We start from the raw sequence: 19,817 nt of genomic DNA, 5'->3' as shown, positions 1-19,817 counted from the left end.
TAGTAACGATCACTAATCAAACCGTTGATGTGTCCTAAATGGAAAATTGACAGGAAGAAATATACTCAACCCAAACTCCTAAATAAAAACTACCACCAAAACTAAATAAACAAACAAAACCAAAAAACTTGGTGATAACCAAAACACAGTGTATCACAAACTGTTGAAATACCTGTTGTTTTGATTGTGGGGGTCACAGCCCCAAGGGTGCCGGTTACCAAGTGGACCACTGTTGCCTTCATCTTCCACATTTTTTCAAGCTCTTCTTTCAGCCCTCGGTATTTCTCAAGCTTCTCATGTTCCTTCTTCCTGATGTTGCTATCACTTGGGATTGCTACATCTACCACTACAGCTTTCTTCTGCTGTGTGTCCACCACTACTATGTCCGGTTGGTTAACCATCACCAGTTTGTCAGTATCTGGAAGTCCCACAGGATCTTAGCTCGGTAATTCTCCACCACCTGTGGAGGTGTGTCCCATTTTGACCTTGGGACCTCCAGTTCACACTCTGCACAGATGTTCCTGTACACTATGCCAGCCACTTGGTTATGGCCTGCTCGCACCTTACAACCTGCTGTTATGTACTGGATTGTCTCAGGGGCATCTTTAGACAGCCTGCACCTGGGGTCCTGCTTGGTGTGGTAGACTCTATTGATCTTGTGCTCAGGGCCTGTTCTTGTGCTGCTACGATTAGTGCCTCTGTGCTGTCTTTCATTCCAGCTTTTTCCAGCCACCGGTAAGACTTTTCGATATCAGCCACTTCTTGTATCTGTCGGTGGGACATGCCGTGCAGGGGTTTGTCCTGCCATGATGGTTCTCGCTCTTCTTCCTCTGCATCGGGCTTCTGTTGCCTGAGATATTCACTAAGTATTCCATCGCTTGGGGCCATCTTCCTGATGTACTCATGGATCTTGGCTGTTTCATCTTGGATGGTGGCTCTGATGCTCACCAGTCCCCGGCCTCCTTCCTTCCTCTTAGTGTACAGTCTCAGGATGCTGGATTTGGGGTGAAGTCCTCCATGCATTGTGAAGAGCTTCCTTGTCTTGACATCAGTGGCTTCTATGTTCTCTTTTGGCCAGCTTATTATGCCAGCGGGGTATCTGATGACCGGCAGGGCGTAGGTGTTGATGGCTTGGACCTTGTTCTTCCCATTTAGCTGACTTCTTAGGACTTGCCTTACTCTCTGTAGGTATTTGGCTGTGGCTGCTTTCCTTGCGGCTTCTTCTTGGTTCCCATTTGCCTGTGGGATTCCAAGGTACTAGTAGCTCCCCTCAACATCCGCTATGCTGCCTTCTGGGAGTTCAACTCCTTCAGTCCTGACAACCTTCCCTCTCTTTGTTATCATTCGACCACACTTGTCCAGTCCGAATGACATTTCAGTGTCGTTGCTGTATATCCTGGTGGTATGGATCAGTGAGTCGATGTCTCGCTCAGTCCTGGCATACAGCTTGATGTCATCCATGTACAGGAGGTGGCTGATGGTTGCCCCATTTCTCAGTCGGTATCCGAAGCCCGTCTTAGCGATGATCTGGCTGAGGGGGTTCAGGCCTATGCAGAACAGCAGCGGGGACAGAGCATCTCCTTGGTAGATGCTGCACTTGATGGAGACTTGTGCTATTGGCTTGAGGTTGGCTACTAGGGTTGTTTTCCACAGTCCCATTGAGTTCCTTATGAAGGTCCTTAGGGTCCTATTGATGTTGTACAGCTCCAGGCATTCCAGGATCCATGTGTGAGGCATATATATATATATATATATATAATGTGTGTGTGTGTGTGTGTGTGTGTGTTCGTCCCTTTACCAGGAATCAGTTTGTGATTGGACAATTGACTGGATTGGCGGAAAGGATGTCTAATTTCTCTTACTCTCTGTACTTGCTTTTTTTCCTTGCATCTTATGTGGGTGACACTAAGACACAAGTGAGGGAAACATGGATGCAGGTATTTTAATTGGGATTTATACCCAGACTTGCTGGAAGTGGCAAAAGTACTCACATTCTATACTTAAGTAGAAGTACTTCACTTCACTTGTGTGAAAAAAGACTGGTAAAAGAAGAAGTACAGACTCAACTCCCTTACTCAAGTAAAAGTAAAAAAGTACAGGGTCTGAAATGCACTTAAGTAAAAAGTAAAATTGTTTTTTTGCCGTCAATGACACACAATACATTTTTTGATAACTCTACAAAACTAAACGCTCACCCCAACCGGTCAAGGCCTCACCCCAACCAGTTGAGGCAGATGGCCGCTCAAACTGAGCCCGGTTCTCCTGGAGGTTTTTTCTTCCGTTAAAGGGAGTTTTTCCTCTCCACTGTCGCCAAGTGCTTGCTCATAAGGGAATTGTTGGGTTTTTAGTTTTAGTTTTTGTAAAGTGACTTGAGATGATTTGTATTGTGATTTGGCGCTATACAAATAAAATTGAATTGAATTAAAGAAAAGTTAGACACAAAAACAGGAAATTCTTCTTTTATTAACAACCTGCACAGGCTGGTACAGGGAACAAAACACATTCACCATGAATCATTCCTCAACAGTTTTTTTAAATAAGGCCCTGGATGGGGAATAGCTTGCTATTCCGAATCTGGTGCATCGTCGTCGGACTCAGCAACACTCCCTAGATCCCTTTCTTCCTCCACCTCACACTGCAAGCTTTCTCTCTATCATAACCTGTACCCTCACTTGATTCCCATCTCTAGTTAGTTACATCTGTTACATCGTGTCGTGAAAAAGTAACAAGCCTGTTTTGATAATGTAAGGAGTAGAGATATGTACAGATATTCTGTACAGATATTTGTGTTTAAATATAGGGAGTAAAAGTAAAAAGTCATCAGAAAAATAAATAGTCAAGTAAAGTACAGATACTTGAAAAATCTACTTAAGTACAGTAACTAAGTATTTGTACTTCGTTACTTCCCACCTCTGCTGGGTTCTGATTAGTTTAGAACTTTTTCTTTTATGTGTCTGGTGTTCAGTGTCTCAGGCTAATTCCTGGACACCTTTAGTACTCTGTGTTCTTTGTCTATCAGTGTGTAGTTGTGTGTAGCAGCAGTAGCAGCTCAGAGTTTAAAGGAAATCATTAGCTCTTAATTAGAGCATTACTGCAGTGATAAAGTTACACCTTCAGATAATGACGTATTGACTGGAGACATACACAACTCCCCTCCTCTACTAACTTTCTATCTATCCTTTTTTCCAATCTTCAGTTTTCTTTCATTACTTACCATATTTTGTTACGACTGTTTCTTTCACCCCTTATCTTGTTTCCTTGATTTTTCTTACTTGCCTTCCCACCATCTGCTCTGTACTTCTTTAAATATTTAAACCTGTCTCTGTTCTTTCCTTTTTTTTGTCTTTTTTATTTGTTCTTCTGATTGTCCCCAGTCATGCTCACAGATCACATACAGTGGGTACGGAAAGTATTCAGACCCCTTTAAATTTTTCACTCTTTGTGTCATTGCAGCCATTTGCCAAAATCAAAAAAGTTCATTTTATTTCTCATTAATGTACACTCAGCACCCCATCTTGACAGAAAAAAGCAGAAATGTAGAAATTTTTGCTAATTTATTAAAAAAGAAAAACTGAAATATCACATGGTCATAAGTATTCAGACCCTGTGCTCAGTATTGAGTAGAAGCACCCTTTTGAGCTAGTACAGCCATGAGTCTTCTTGGGAATGATGCAACAAGTTTTTCACACCTGGATTTGGGGATCCTCTGCCATTCTTCCTTGCAGATCCTTTCCAGTTCTGTCAGGTTGGATGGTGAACGTTGGTGGACAGCCATTTTCAGGTCTCTCCAGAGATGCTCAATTGGGTTTAGGTCAGGGCTCTGGCTGGGCCAGTCAAGAACGGTCACAGAGTTGTTCTGAATCCACTCCTTTGTTATTTTAGCTGTGTGCTTAGGGTCATTGTCCTGTTGAAAGGTGAACCTTCGGCCCAGTCGGAGGTCCTGAGCACTCTGGAAGAGGTTTTCTTCCAGGATATCTCTGTACTTGGCCGCATTCGTCTTTCCTCCAGTTGCAACCAGTCGTCCTGTCCCTGCAGCTGAAAAACACCCCCACAACATGATGCTCCACTCATACCGCTTAGAATTAACGCCAAAAAGTTCAATCTTGGTCTCATCAGACCAGAGAATCTTATTTCTCATAGTCTGGGAGTCCTTCATGTGTTTTTTGGCAAACTCTATGCGGGCTTTCATGTGTCTTGCACTGAGGAGAGGCTTCTGTCGGGCCACTCTGCCATAAAGCCCCAGTGCCACTGCAGTGATAGTTGACTTTGTGGAACTTTCTCCCATCTCCCTACTGCATCTCTGGAGCTCAGCCACAGTGATCTTTGGGTTCTTCTTTACCTCTCTCACCAAGGCTCTTCTCCCACGATTGCTCAGTTTGGCTCGACGGCCAGGTCTAGGAAGAGTTCTGGTCGTCCCAAACTTTTTCCTTATGCATTTGGCCGCATAAGATTGATACGTTGCAAAAATCCAAATTGTGTGATGCATGTTAAATAAGTTTAGACAGTCCAACAAGCTAATATACCATATATATATATATACAGTGGGTACGGAAAGTATTTAAACCCCTTTAAATTTTTCACTCTTTGTGTCATTGCAGCCATTTGACAAAATCAAAAAAGTTCATTTTATTTCTCATTAATGTACACTCAGCACCCCATCTTGACAGAAAAAAACAGAAATGTCGAAATTTTTGCAAATTTATTAAAAAAGAAAAACTGAAATATCACATGGTCATAAGTATTCAGACCCTTTGCATTGACACTCATATTTAACTCACATGCTGTCCATTTCTTCTGATCCTCCTTGAGATGGTTCTGCTCCTTCATTGGAGTCCAGCTGTGTTTAATTAAACTGATTGGACTTGATTAGGAAAGGCACACACCTGTCTATATAAGACCTTACAGTTCACAGTGCATGTCAGAGCAAGTCAGAATCATGAGGTCGAAGGAACTGCCCAAGGAGCTCAGAGACAGAATTGTGGCAAGGCACAGATCTGGGCAAGGTTACAAAAGAATTTCTGCAGCACTCAAGGTTCCTAAGAGCACAGTGGCCTCCATAATCCTCAAATGGAAAAAGTATGGGATGACCAGAACTCTTCCTAGACCTGGCCGTCCAGCCAAACTGAGCAATCATGGGAGAAGAGCCTTGGTGAGAGAGGTAAAGAAGAACCCAAAGATCACTGAGGCTGAGCTCCAGAGATGCAGTAGGGAGATGGGAGAAAGTTCCACAAAGTCAACTATCACTGCAGCCCTCCACCAGTTGGGGCTTTATGGCAGAGTGGCCTGACAGAAGCCTCTCCTCAGTGCAAGACACATGAAAGCCTGCATAGAGTTTGCCAAAAAACACATGAAAGACTCCCAGACTATGAGAAATAAGATTCTCTGGTCTGATGAGACCAATATTGAACTTTTTGGCGTTAATTCTATCGGTATGTGCAGAGAACACCAGGCACTGCTCATCACCTGCCCAATACAATCCCTACAATGAAACATGGTGGTGGGAGCATCATGTTGTGGGGGTGTTGTTCAGCTGCAGGGACAGGACGACTGGTTGCAACTGGAGGAAAGATGAATGCGGCCAAGTACAGAGATATCCTGGAAGAAAACCTCTTCCAGAGTGCTCAGGACCTCAGACTGGGCCGAAGGTTCACCTTTCAACAGGACAATGACCCTAAGCACACAGCTAAAATAACAAAGGAGTGGATTCAGAACAACTCTGTGACCGTTCTTGACTGGCCCAGCCAGAGCCCTGACCTAAACCCAATTGAGCATCTCTGGAGAGACCTGAAAATGGCTGTCCACCAATGTTCACCATCCAACCTGACAGAACTGGAGAGGATCTGCAAGGAAGAATGGCAGAGGATCCCCAAATCCAGGTGTGAAAAACTTGTTGCATCATTCCCAAGAAGACTCATGGCTGTACTAGCTCAAAAGGGTGCTTCTACTCAATACTGAGCACAGGGTCTGAATACTTATGACCATGTGATATTTCAGTTTTTCTTTTTTAATAAATTAGCAAAAATTTCTACATTTCTGCTTTTTTCTGTCAAGATGGGGTGCTGAGTGTACATTAATGAGAAATAAAATGAACTTTTTTGATTTTGGCAAATGGCTGCAATGACACAAAGAGTGAAAAATTTAAAGGGGTCTGAATACTTTCTGTACCCACTGTATTGGATAGGTATAGGGGTATAGGACCAGAGTTCTGTAGTCCACATGCTTTTTGACCATCACCTCTTTTTTGTGTCTTTTCGTATAACAGCCCTGGGGAAGCTATGACATGAATATGTGTGTATCTGTTTGTTGACATTTACAGGACATTCCTGAGCGTGTGTGTGTGTTTGCTGACAAGGAGAATGTTGTCTTGGAGCTCTGATAGCATGGCGCCATGACGCTCCGTGCTACATGAGACCATTCAGGCATTGTCCTTGTCTTTGTCGAGGTTCAAAATGGCTTCTGTCGCACATCCCCAATCTTACAGCTGATGCAGCGTTTTCAAAGACAGCGTTCAGCAACAGTAGAACTGAAACACAGCAATCTGTTCCTGTTCATTCCTGTGTTTACCCTAGTGAGCCTGTAGACCGGTCCTATGCAGTCACATGAGCTTGTTACTAAACATGTCTCTGTTTGCTGTATCCATCACTTCACATCTTAACTTAAACTGCTGTCACCTGTTAGACTCAATCCAGATTCTGGTTCTGTCAACAGGTTGTAGTTTTGTTTTATTTCATTTATTTATTTTGGAAAAAAAGATTTCCATCTTAATGGGATATTGGGCAAAATGCTTATTTCCTTTCCTGCTGAGAGTTTCTTCTGTCTGGTAAAATCTGAGGCTACAGCAAGGTGTAGCAGAAAGACAGAAAACAGGAGGGAACAATGAGCGTGGCTCAGCATCTTCTAGCACCTGAAGTTCTCTAACTACTATAAGATATTGTATTTAATTGTTTGTATTTTGGCACTAAAACCTAAGCTAAAAATGTTGCCATGCTGAAACCTGGCTTAATCTTGCTAGTTCATTAAAATTATATTAACATGCTAACACGCTGTGATAATGCCATGTAACAGCAGTGACATTCTGTACACTGTTATTCCCTTATAAAGCTGATAAGACAGTTTTATTGCGGATTATTTACACATTGAGCAGACACAGAGTATTAAATACTCTGGAATTATGATTGTGTGCAGGACTCACTCTCCCTTCTGCTGTGCTGTTGCTTTCTCCTGAGAAAACATCTGGCTCTGAAGCAGGAAGATGTTCCACCAGGTGGTTGCTGACAACAAGTTGTAATTTTTAACTTTTTATTGTTTCAGGATATCTTACCTAAGTCTCTCAGGACAAATCCTTTATGCCACCGAAGGAATGCCTGCAGATACTGTTCAGAGATGGAAAACGTTTTTGCTAGCTTTGCCATATTCTCCAACTGTCAAAGCCAAGATAGTCAAGCACACTGCTCTTACTGAACTGGTCTAATGTTTGAAACAATATATTTCAACAGAATCCAGATAAATAGCAATTTCAGTATGATTACTATAGGATACTGGGGCAGCATTTCTTGTGAACATTATGTGACTAAGATTGCTGAGAAATTCTTCTCTAAGGAATTGTACTGTAGCCCCACTTTCATCTCATTGGGCAGTCAGCATTTTCTGTGAAAGCCATAGCAGAACGCCCCAGTAGACAACATAAAGCCCTAAGGTCCTGCTTAGATTCTGTTGACTTCTTCAGTGTGCATCTTTTTGTTTAGTCATATTATCAAAAGCCATACTTTAGCAACAGGAGTGCACAGAAAATGAACACAAAGAAAATATTTATTCCTGATGATGACCCAAACCAAAAACTAGCTTCGTGGTTTATCTACTATAATCTGTCACTGCTGTGTTTTACTATTGTTAGCCTTTTAGCTAAATTTAAGTTTAAAAGCAAAGTTTCCATCTACCAAATTAGCAGAAACCCACAGATATGTACAATGTCAAATAAATGTGCAGCTGACCATGAGGAGATGCAGGTGTAACAATCCATGGAGGGTAATGAGATCAAACGCATTCAGCACTTCAGTAAACTGCAGACCCAGTTTTCTATTGTGTTAATTAATCTGAAAACAATTGAGGTCATTACAGAAACTCACTAATGTAATCCACAATACTGCAGGAAAGTAAGGAAGGGTGCTGAAAGACACTGAACAACAAACACAGCGACAATAACATGGCTGATTTATGTTTCACTCCGAGACTCTCCAGCCATAAGGAAGAGGTAGCTCAGATTCTGATGTTGCTCTTATTTATGCGTTGTGTTGTTTTGTGTATTTTCTGCAGTGCCTCCTCAGTTCCTGAACTACCCGACCAACACATACGCCTACGAGTCCACCGACATTGAGCTGGAGTGTGCCGTGACAGGAAACCCACCACCGACTGTTCGCTGGATGAAGAATGGAGAGGAAGTCATCCCTAGTGACTATTTCCAGATAGTGGTGAGTCAAACAACCTAGAAACCTATACATATATTGCTCAGAAATACTGCCTCAATCCATCTGACTGTGGAAATGAACCTTGTGGAAAATATTTTTCTGAAACTACAACTGGAAATAGTCTGATCTTAAATCTACACCTGAAATTAACATATTTAAAATATATATGCATGGGGAATTAATCAGGAGTCACTATATAGTAAATAATTTTAGTCTATCTGACATTAAATTGTGTTGTCAGGATGAAAACTGCAAATAAATATTTTCTAAATAAAGGTGAAAATATATGAAAAACTCTTATCTTATCTAATGTTGTTCTTTTCTAAATGTTAAGTGTTCATCAGCCAAAAACTCAAATCACTCACATGATGAAAGACATATATAGCTTCTTATAAAGGCTTTAAGCTTTTTGATCAGCTTTACTCTAGTACTCGTAGCTGTCAGTCAGCAGACTCTACGATTGTATCTTCAGACTATGTGAAATTGACTTGGCACACAAGTGGTGCAATCTACATTATACAACATGAATAATGAGGATGAAGAGATGCAGTTTTGAGGTTGGTTTAATAATGGAACAGAGTGAACTGTTCACCTTCACTTTCTTCTCTTTATAAGGGAAGATGTTCATAATAGAGAATATTGCCACTGGTTGATAATCATTGCATTGTTGAGGGCATTGTTTCTTAGGCAGGGGTTAATGGGGAATGGTATGGGTGTCTGAAAGACAGGTTGCCATCCAGGAGTCAATTTTGTGTTAAAGAATTTTAAACCAAAAGTGCTGCTCAGGTCGGGGCCTGAAGCTTTTCTTGAGTTGAGTTGACTTCATCCACAGTAATGATCCTGTTTGCACCAGTTCGTGTAATGTATATTAGAAACAGGAGCCATGCGTCACAACCATGACAGAAAGAAAGCAACTAGAGAACCCCAGAGGGAAAATCAAAATGGCACATCAATAATAATATTTAAAACATGTTTGACATCATTCAGTAAGAATGCACAGCAGGAAGAGCCTGCACAGAGAATCATAGAGGACAAGCCAGAAATACTGTGAAGTGTTGGTTTTTATTAGTGATATCCACAATAACATACACCTCAAAAGTACTGTAGAAGTTATTTGAAATTAAATAGTGAAAGAAAACGGTATGATGTGAGCATGGCATGATTCTGTTGTTGTAATCCTTTAATCTGCAGTGCCAGAAGTTGTAAAATTACACACATTTGTCCTCTCAAACACACTTTTCATTGTTGTTGTATTTTAGTAATGGTCTCAACAATACTGTATATTTGACAGCTTCCCTTGTTTTTGTTGACATGCTGTTTGTGTTTGCTGCTGGTGCTCAGGATGGCAGTAACCTGCAGATTCTAGGACTGGTGAAGTCAGATGAAGGATTTTATCAGTGTGTGGCTAAAAACTCAGCCGGCAGCTCCCAGGCAATGGCTCAGCTGCTTCTCCGAGAGACAGGTAGGAACACAGACGCACACAATCATCAACAGACACACACACAATCACACAACTGATACATGTGATGTCTCTGGTGCTGCTCAGTGATAAACACGACCTGCTCTCATCACCTTTCATCTTACGTTCTCTCATGCTATCATTTCCTCTTTGACCTTGCTATATTTCCCATGAATTCCAACTTTGTGTTCAAAATTTTTATTTTTATTCTTATTTGATCTTTTTTTTTTCATTGTTAGTGTGAGCCCTGTTGATATTTCTGTTACCTGGGGTTCATGCTGTATTATGACATAGAAACAGTTCAATGGGATTCCAAGTGGTGGTCAGCAGCTTTTCAGTTCAGCCAGTTTGCTATCTGAAGACAGAAACCAGAGTTAGTGTTTATTAAGCTTCTGCAAGAGATGAATTACTTAAACTTAGGCTCTTCTCTGTTCTAACAGTGAAGCCAGCTGAGAATATTAAGGCTGCCAGGTATAACATGAATGCCAGATTGCACTTTAGTTTGTTTCACTGCATTTTAGCAGAGCCAAGAATTCATTATTTACAGGACAATTTCCAGAAATAAATGACATCTGAGCTGAATGAATGTTTGAAGAGGTTTAGAACATGCAGCACCACCCACTGGAAACTTGTTCCTCCATGTTAGTATTCGCTCTGTCATTTAGAATCATATTGGGGTTATTATGGGGCAAAGTGTGCTGCCAGTATTTTTAAAATGTTTTTAAATATATTTCTATTAAATTGAAGTTAACTGATTTCAATGAACATAGCCCCTCATGTGGTCATGGGTTTTTCAAAGAAACCTGACAAAATATTCAGTGTCACTGAAGTCATAAAAGTCATAAAAATTAGTGACAAAAGTCATAACTAAGAAAACCTTTGCAACAGTAAAAAAGGATTGATGAGTCTGTCCCAGGAGAGCACCAGGTTAGGTTTTCTGCATGAACTCTTACATGGAACAGCGAGTCAGTAACCAGACTACATCAGGTTAGACTGAGTCACAGCCACGAAAACAGCAGGGGATGACTGGTTGTGGCAAAGTCATTGTTTGTTGTGTTATGGGGTTGTTTATATTTGGGGTGAAAAATACGACAGCAGTTACCACCATCTGACACACACGCACACACAGAGCTCAGCCAGTCTGCAGAACATTTGACTCAGCATGTGTATCTAAACGGATCTATATATGTGTGTGTGTTTGCCTTTCATTCAGGATTGTAATAATTGTGATCTTGGAGCCTGTAAAACCTGCAAACTGAACTGGAGAACAGAACAGAACTGATTCCCGCAGAAACCAGGAAGTGTGTGTGTATAAACAGCGCATGTAGTCTCATGTGATGTGGCACAAACATTTTTTCTCTTTTTTGACTCTATTTAGAGGCTTTTAGTCAGAAAAGATCATAGAGCCTCATTTACTGCACATTGAACCAGATCTTCTTGAGCTAATATTAGGAAACTTTATTTAAAATGTAGTATTCTTTTATCATTTTAAAATGTTGAGTTGATGCTGCTGTTTCTTGTCACTGTAAACTCAACCTTCTTTGTATTTGTTTCACATTAAAAGCATCCTCAGTTTAGGAGGCAGAATCTCTTTCCATGAAAGAACCACAAAGACATTCAGATTTTAAGACTCAGCAGAGGAAACCAGAATTTTTGTTCTGTTCACTGTTGAATCTTAAAAGGTAAAGTGCTGGGTGGGAATGTTTTTTACTGCTGGACATGCAGATTATACAAATTATATGCAGATGAATCCAACTACCTAAATTAATACTTTTACTCATAATCTACCAAGTCACAAGCACACAGCTAATTCACCTGCCATCATCCACAGCAATAACTGATCTTTGAAAACTAAGTAGAGCTGAGCCCCATTCTCCACGACCAGTGGTCAGATGAGGAACTGGAACAGACCTGAGGAACCAGTGTTGTCTGGAGGGCTACCAGTTCTGGTACCTACATGTTGTCAAATAACCTGGTCTTTCTTTCTTTCTCTTTCTTTCTTTCAATTTTTATTTATTTATGTTTCTTTTTTTATTATTTTATATGTTTTTCATTCTATCTTTCATCCTCACTTTCTTTCTTTCTCTTTTTTTCTTTGTCTGTGCTTTAATCACCGTTCAGTGTGCTGCTTCTCCCCTGAGCCAGCAGCACAGATGGCAGCACACACACTCACACAAACATTAAAAGGGTCAGATGGTTGGTGTTATTGCTTGGTTACTATCACCACGGGAAACGATCATCCCAGCAGGTTCACAATGGCCAATCAAACATTCCCATGAGAAATCACAGTAGGTGTGTCTATGTGGTGTGTGTGATTGTCAGAATACCATCTTGTTACCCTTGACAATGCCATGCCTCTTAATCCTTGAAGTGACTCTTCACACACACATACACACACACACACAGCTGAGTGTGTCTTCGTCAATCAGTGATTGCTTTGAAAGCACAAAATAAAACTACTGTCATTTTATATCTGTCATCGTAATTTATCCATAGACCTCACCAACGCTCCTTCCTGAAGTCATTTTTTAACATTCTAGTTGTATTATCTACTAAACTAAACTGGGTAAAGACCAAAGTTAATTTTGCCAGGGCAAGACTGTTAATTTTTTTTTTTTTTTTTTTTTTTTGATCTCTTAGGGCTAAGGTATGCATGCTGAAAACACCACATACATCGCTACATCCCAGCAAATACAGAGCAATGTTATGATTCCATTGGGGTTCACGTTTCTTGTAGCTCCGGCAGGAAATGTCTGTAAATGCTAAATGTTCCACAAATAACATTTCTTATTTACATATTTCCAGGTACTAGTTTCTAGCAACTGCTTCCACAGCTTCCATATTGACTGAAGACAACATCAGCAGGATGGATCAGTCACTGCTGGTTGTTAGAACAAACTAACCCTCCTAAACTGATGCTGTCCTTGTTGAAGAGTTGAGGAGTGTAGTTCTTTAAATTTTTAGTCAAGGTTTTTATTTTTATGCAAGTGCATAATAACTCTGTGTGTGTTTCAGAGGGTGACGATGTGTATGTCTGGTGTGTTTGTTAATGTATTCATACAACAGTGTGAAAGAAACCTATCTCCATCACTCTGTTTTACAGTCCCCTCAGTCGCCTCTCATCCCCTCTGCAGTGCAGTTTCAGTTAAGCCCTGGTGTGGATCTGATCTGATGGCTGGATCAGGACTGAAACCTCAGACTACAATTCCCATTTTGTCCTCTATATGAGGACATTTTGGCCGGTCCTCAAACCTTCAAAAGGCAATTTATGGGTTAAAACTTGGTTTCAGGGCTCAGGTTTGACTCAGGTTTAGGTTAGGGTATTTAGTTATGTTATGTCAGTACGGTGTGAATTGCAAATGTGCACATTATTCTGACTTTCCTTTCTTCTCCCCTCCTGCACCTTTTCCTTGCTTTGTTCTTTCATTGTGTCCTTGTTTTCTTCTTTCCTTCCCTTCTTGTTTTGTCTCTTCAGGACCCTCTATTCACTTTTGTTCTCTTGTCTTTGATGGAGTCCATGTTTAGGATGTCAATTGTTCCCCTTTTCTTTCTCTAATTGGTTCTTTTGTTCTTTAATTGTTTTGGTTCTTCTGTCTTTCCTAATTTGTATTTTCTTTCTTGGTTCATTCTTTTCTTCCTGTCTTTGAATGACTCAGCCTTTTGGTTTAACCTGCAGCAGCTGTCTTTGGTGCTATTTTATTGAGCCTCAGTGTTTTCTCCTCCTGTTGTCAGTCCTGATAGAAAAGCACTTTGCTGTGTTGTTATTTCTTCACGCACTACCTTGCTGCCATGGGCCTCTCATAGTATTTTATCAGTTGGTTATTTGACTGCCATAGATTTCCTCATGATGATTGGACACTTGGACTTGGTATGTGGTATGTGGTTGAATGTTCATTAAGTGAATGTTCACTTTACTTATTGCCAAATGCAGATTAGGTGAAATTATGATGAAACTGAACATGGTCATTATCCTTAATCATTTTGTAAGAAACACAGTAAACAAATATAATGGTGTTTGTGGACACCCAATAGATGTATGTGCCTTATTGCCTCTCTTTTAGTTCTGTTTTTGGCCTTCAGCAAATCCTGAGGGAAATATTTGGCTATTTAACTGCTGAATGCACCACTGTGTTAACAAACTAAGGCAACCTGCCACAATTATATCAAATCAACTAGAAAATGGTTGAAACTGCAGCTAAGTAAAAGAAATTAGACAAGGTGCCTGGTATTTACTTGGTGGGGCTATAGAATACATAGATGAAGCTTTCCCTGAATAGTTCCTGCAGTCTTCCTTTTAGGCTGCTTAATTCCCCAGCAGCTTCTACCAACCAGGTCAGGGCACATAAAAGCCAGCAAACTGCTCACTGCTGTATATAAAGCTTTGTTGCTGTTGTTGATAATGACAGCATCTTTTTATCAGCTGGTCCTCGCTTCAGTGTGTGGCAGTCAGAGGTGACTAGTTAGAGAGATTTTAGTGACTTCAAAAAAAATCTTACTGGAAGTGGAAAAGTGAGGAGTAAAAAATAGGATTTTGAAAGTCTGTGTGTGTTGTTTTCATCCACATCATCCACTGTGGAAATGGATGACACAAACTACAGATAATTGCTGTAGAATGTACAGACATGCATGTAGGTCCAAGGACATTGAGGGGTACAGGTGGAGCGTGATCACTCTTGATGTTTCTCACATTGTGGCATCATGAAGAGCTGCTCATGGGAGAAGTGATCATCTCATTATAGGTTGCTGTTGTTTTTGTGTTGTTGGTCCCCTGGTGGTTTATGTGTGAGTACAGACAGTATTTGTGTTTTGTTTTTTTCTGACCATGGAGTCTAAACCAGGTCACTGTGTGTGTGTGCGTGTGTCAGACTCAGTCCAGTCTCTGTATTTTAGTACTATCATAGAACCATTTCAACTGATACCTAGCTCTCTACACTTTTAATACTTGTGTCTTGTATTAGTATTTATTGTTCTTTCAATTGGATGTTTTTTCTAACAGTGGATTTCTTCTCAAAGATGGGTGTACCTCCATTATGCTTTGGGGATATAAACAGGATGTGTAATAATAATAATAATAATGATATTGCCATAGATTAAGTGAATTGAGTCCTTTTTAAGCGCATATTTAATAGGTTACTTTGGAAAACTATTACCATTAAAAGTTTTCTGAATGAGCTGTTAAAAGTTCCCTCTGCAATGTATCAATAAATGTATAGACAACTATCACAGGGTTACTTACATAGTGAAAACCTGATTCCCAGGCCTTTTATGGACCTGTTTTTGCTACGGTCATCAGAGATAATGATATCCTCAGAGTATCTGTGTGTTTGGATTTAGATGTTAGGGGTTTTAAAATACCTCGTTTGTCCTTATGAGCTTTGTGTCACACTCACTGCTAATGATACTGATAAGTGGACAAATCAGGAGACAAACTCCTCACATCTCAGTATTTCCCAAGACTTTAGCGGGTTTTTAAACTTTTCTCTTTTTCTGTCTCAACTTTTTGTTTTGTTAAATAAACACAAATGATCAAGAAACCTGAAAAAAACTGCAGCAACATAGTACTGAAATTTGAAAATCCTCAGTAATGGAGTGAAATGGGACTATAGGAGCAAATACTATATTCATAAATATAAAAACAGGGGGTTGGATTGATGCTGTAATAACTATTCAGCCAAAGCATCTAAACATGGAAACTTGTTTGTTTGCTTGAAGCTGTTACCAGAGCAACAGATACTCTTTCTGGAGACCATGGAAACAAAATTAACAATTACATTATAGAACATTAGAGGACAAATAAATGCAAGACCATTATAAGAAAAAATATGAGAGTATTATAGAAAATATAAAACATTATACACTACATACCTACAAAAATATATTATAGTCTTCAAATACATTATAGAGAACAAGTACATTATGCAGTACATACACTATAAAACCTATTCGTCAGAATAGCTTCTAGTATGTCTATGACACATGACAGGAATTTGTTCTGTTCTGTTATCAGACATTTTTTGATGAAGATTTGCTAACTTCTCAGTTTTCTTTAGGTGCCATTTTCAGACAGAAAGGGAAAAATATTATCTAGATCATCTTAGGCAGCTGCATCAGAAGAGACAGAGAGAAAAAAAAGAAGGGGTGAGGAGGTCATAGCAAGTAAGAGGGAAAATTCAGTTGCCCAAAACAAGCCTGTGGTTGCTAGAAGAGAAAAGATGGAAGGATGTGGATGGATGGAGGGAGTGAGAGAAGAGAAAAGAGAGACGGGAGGGTCAAGCGAAGGGCATGGCGACAGAGAGGTAAAGAGAGAGGAGGAAGTGTGTCAGCCATGACAGATTTGTATTCCACAGTGAGTGTCTGACCTTAGCAAACCTATCTCATACACACACACTTTATCTCTCACACACAGAGAAATGCTTTTACTCTGTCACCTCTGCTCTCTCTCTACACGCACACTTTATTCTACCCCCACTCTAAAATAAGAGTATGTGTAGGTGATGGATGTGAAATGTGTGTGTGGGGGGGGGGGGGGGGGGGGGGGGGTTGTCTGTCTGTTACTATGGTGACAACAGCCTCCTCTTCTCTCCCATCCTCGATCCTGTGAGGCCAAATGAGTTTGTGTGTGTGTATGACAGGTAGAGATACATATTAAGTGTTTGTGTGTTTTGAATGTGTGTGCTCTGAGCACACACAAAACTTTCCTGCCTCTTCTTCATTTTCTACTCCACCCTCTACATTTCTTTCTATTAGCTGGCTTCTCATACACCTGGTCCTCAGCCACCTCTCTTCACCTTCACCCTTGGGGGACCCCACATGTCAACCCCATTTGGTCTGAGACAGTTTCCAATTTCAATGAAGTACTTTCTCCCTTCAAGATAGGACTTAAACCATTTAACAGCAGTACCAGAGATGCCTATCCAGTCTAACTTTTGTTACAAAATCACATGGTCCACTGTGTCAAAAGCAGTGTGTCAGATCTAACAGTACTAAGTGTATGAAGTGGATGTGAAGGATGAAGGAGAGGACCCATGTGCAGGAACACAGCGTCTGTAAAAAGCTCAGGTACAGAGGAGACACTCAAGGGAGACAGTCTATAAATTTGCCACTTGGCCTTAGGACAGACAAACACATATTAAACCCCACCACTTGGCGGGCAGGCAAGCACATTGACTAAATTAATCCTCCAGTGAGAAACAAAAGAAATCAGGATGTACTGTATATCTGCACGTGAAACAAAAGCCTAACAGAAGACAGGTGAAACTAACAAACAGAAAGCTACCTATGACTACATAGAACATACAGGAAACTAGAAACCAAAACAAAAGTCCATGACCGGAAACTCAAAGTACCAAACCACAACTTTCCTGCAGGGGACCTTTGTCCAACTCGTGTTTATCTTTTTAAATCCACCACTGTTCCACAAACTTAATTTCTTACAAAATTATTACTGTGAATCACCTGTATGCATCTGGACATAGTTACCAATATTTCATGAAACCTGAGTATTTTTTGTGCCCAAGCCTATTGAAATCCCAACATATACATGACTGTTTCCACGAAAATGAAGATGCAGTATGCTTGTCAGGGGAACAGTGGTATGGGTCGTCATATTGTTACTGAATGACAAAGGTCTGATAACTGTACTGCTGAAATGGTCCTATGGGGTGTGTTCTTGTTGAATAAATAGTGTATCATGTAAATGATTTGAGACTGATATGAGCTTGTGTGTTCTCTAGTGTGTTTACTTGGTCATAAGATTAGATACTAAGATTGTCATGAAGCAGGTGGAATTAAGACCAATAAATTGCCAACACCACAAACTCAGGTATAAAAGCTTTAATTCATTCTTTAGTGAAAGTGGTCTGGGTTCAGTGGATGGAGTGACCAGGATGTGGAAAGGAAGCCCAAGTCTTTATAGTAGGGTAGGTTACTGTCACAGCCAGGACCCGGTAACATTGAGGGAGCTGAGACAAATGGGAAATGGAGTCTAGATTGTTGACAGAGCAATATCTGGTGGTGCTGTTTTCTTTGGTCAAAGGTTTCCCGGTGATCTGGTATGACAACAAAAAAAAAAAAAAGCACTAATGGCACCTCTCGACAGTGTAACTTGAGTTCAAACACATCCTCTTGAATAGATAATTCATTCTTCTCCAATCAAGAAACTAGAAACTCACAAGCGTGCTTGACAAGGAGTTTCTGATCCTTACCTTGATCATAAAGAATCCTCTTTAGCAAAATATATTCCTTTCCTCTAATCATGGAACAAGAAGCAAACGGACTTAGCTGGACATGGACTTCCTGGTTATTTACTTGAGTCCAACAGAAATCCTCTTTGGCAAAAAAAAAAAAATCTTTCTTCCTTCCTTAATCATGAGACAAAAAAATCACTTACTTCATTCAGCGTGGATAGAATAAGACAAGAAGGCCTTCGTGATCAGCGGTGAACATGGGCCAGGCCACGTAGACAGGATAGGCGCAGGATAACCAATTTTGCTGCAGGTAACTTGGCTGAGTGTTTCAGACAATATGGCAGTTTGTCTGTGGCTGGGAGACGTTATATAAGCTGTGAGCAGAGGAGAGAGAACAGGTGAAATCAATTACGTAATCAAGTGAGCGAAGATGAGTAGGAAACCAAACCCGGTATGGGTTTTCAAAATAAGAGCAACAGACAGGAAGTAAAGCTGCCGATCATCACAATTGTAGAATCTGTGTAAAATTGGTGAAAACACTCTTCTAATCCTCTTCCCATACTAGAGGATGCATTTTTCACTAAAATTCTGAAGACTGGATGTTGGGTGACCTCAGCTGTTGGGTCAGTGTCATTCTGCTGAATTTGATGTTTTCATTTACACTGTAAAAACATTCCCTGAAAATAATGCAGCTTCACTGAGTGTTCCCCTCAGATGGGAGTAGCACTAGCTGCTAACACTGTGGCTTTTCATGCCTTATATTGACTACTCCTTTCAGTAACTGTCACCACACACAACCCTTTCTTAAATGAGGAGCGATGTTTGTGTTTCCACCAGCATATTTTATGATTCCACTGCTCACTTTGAAGACTGTTAATGCAACCCTCTGGAGAGTGTATATTTGCTGGTGAATACACTGAACATGTATTTATAGCAGTGCCAGTGTATTTATAAATCACAAGACAAGCTGAGAAAACTGGAAGTGCTGATGTGGCGCTCTGATACAGTATCTCATTTAAGTCAGTAGACCAGACAGCTGTTTTTGAAGGACATTTTTAAACCAGTAATTTACAGACATACACACAGTAGATCAATACTTCTAGTGAAAAAGGCACAAAAACCAGGAGGTAAAAACACATTATATGCAAAGAGACATTGCTATATTTTCACTTCTTATATTGATGTGCTGGAGCCATGTACATAAAAAGTGAAAGAATAAATGTTTTTCAAACCAAATTTTTTATAATGATATTTTCAGTGATTCTCTAAATATTTTTATAGTTTTAAAAGTGCCTGTGTCAGTTTTTTAAAATGTTTGGTTCTTGGAAGCTCTATATTTGATAGACCTATAGCTGAGTTTTAGAAAAAGGATATCATGCAAGTGGGGTGAAAAATATTTTAAAAACTAAAAAACGCTACATGAATGCACACAGTGTTGGCAAAAATGAACGAAAGTGGGCCAGAAGTGACCAAGCATTACAATATGTATACACTAATCTATATGGTCCCCATGACAATGAGAAAAATGGTTCTAATTGCAACAAGTTCCTTCAGATGTTTTACATTAAAAGCATAGCAGTAAAGGTAATTATTAAGGCTTTTAATGTGAAATATCAGTACAGAGGGTATTAACTTCATTTACAGCAGGTTAATGGCAAGCAAAAGCATAGCAAAGACAAAAGAAAAGTAACTTGTTGCCTCAGTGTT

General features: G+C 40.1%; 1 protein-coding gene across 1 annotated transcript in view; it reads left to right on the top strand.

Moving 5' to 3' along the window:
- The window catches only part of dcc (DCC netrin 1 receptor), a 252,047-nt gene that overhangs the window by 52,070 nt on the left and 180,160 nt on the right, over window positions 1-19,817 (top strand). The window contains exons 6-7 of the mRNA XM_026297730.1: window positions 8,314-8,468; window positions 9,807-9,927. Coding sequence (XP_026153515.1) covers window positions 8,314-8,468; window positions 9,807-9,927 — 276 coding nt within the window. The remainder of the gene's footprint in view (window positions 1-8,313; window positions 8,469-9,806; window positions 9,928-19,817) is intronic.

The sequence above is a fragment of the Mastacembelus armatus genome, chromosome 12 (genome assembly GCF_900324485.2).
Source record: "Mastacembelus armatus chromosome 12, fMasArm1.2, whole genome shotgun sequence".
Lineage (NCBI taxonomy): Eukaryota > Metazoa > Chordata > Actinopteri > Synbranchiformes > Mastacembelidae > Mastacembelus > Mastacembelus armatus.
This window is presented reverse-complemented; position numbering and strand designations above follow the sequence as displayed.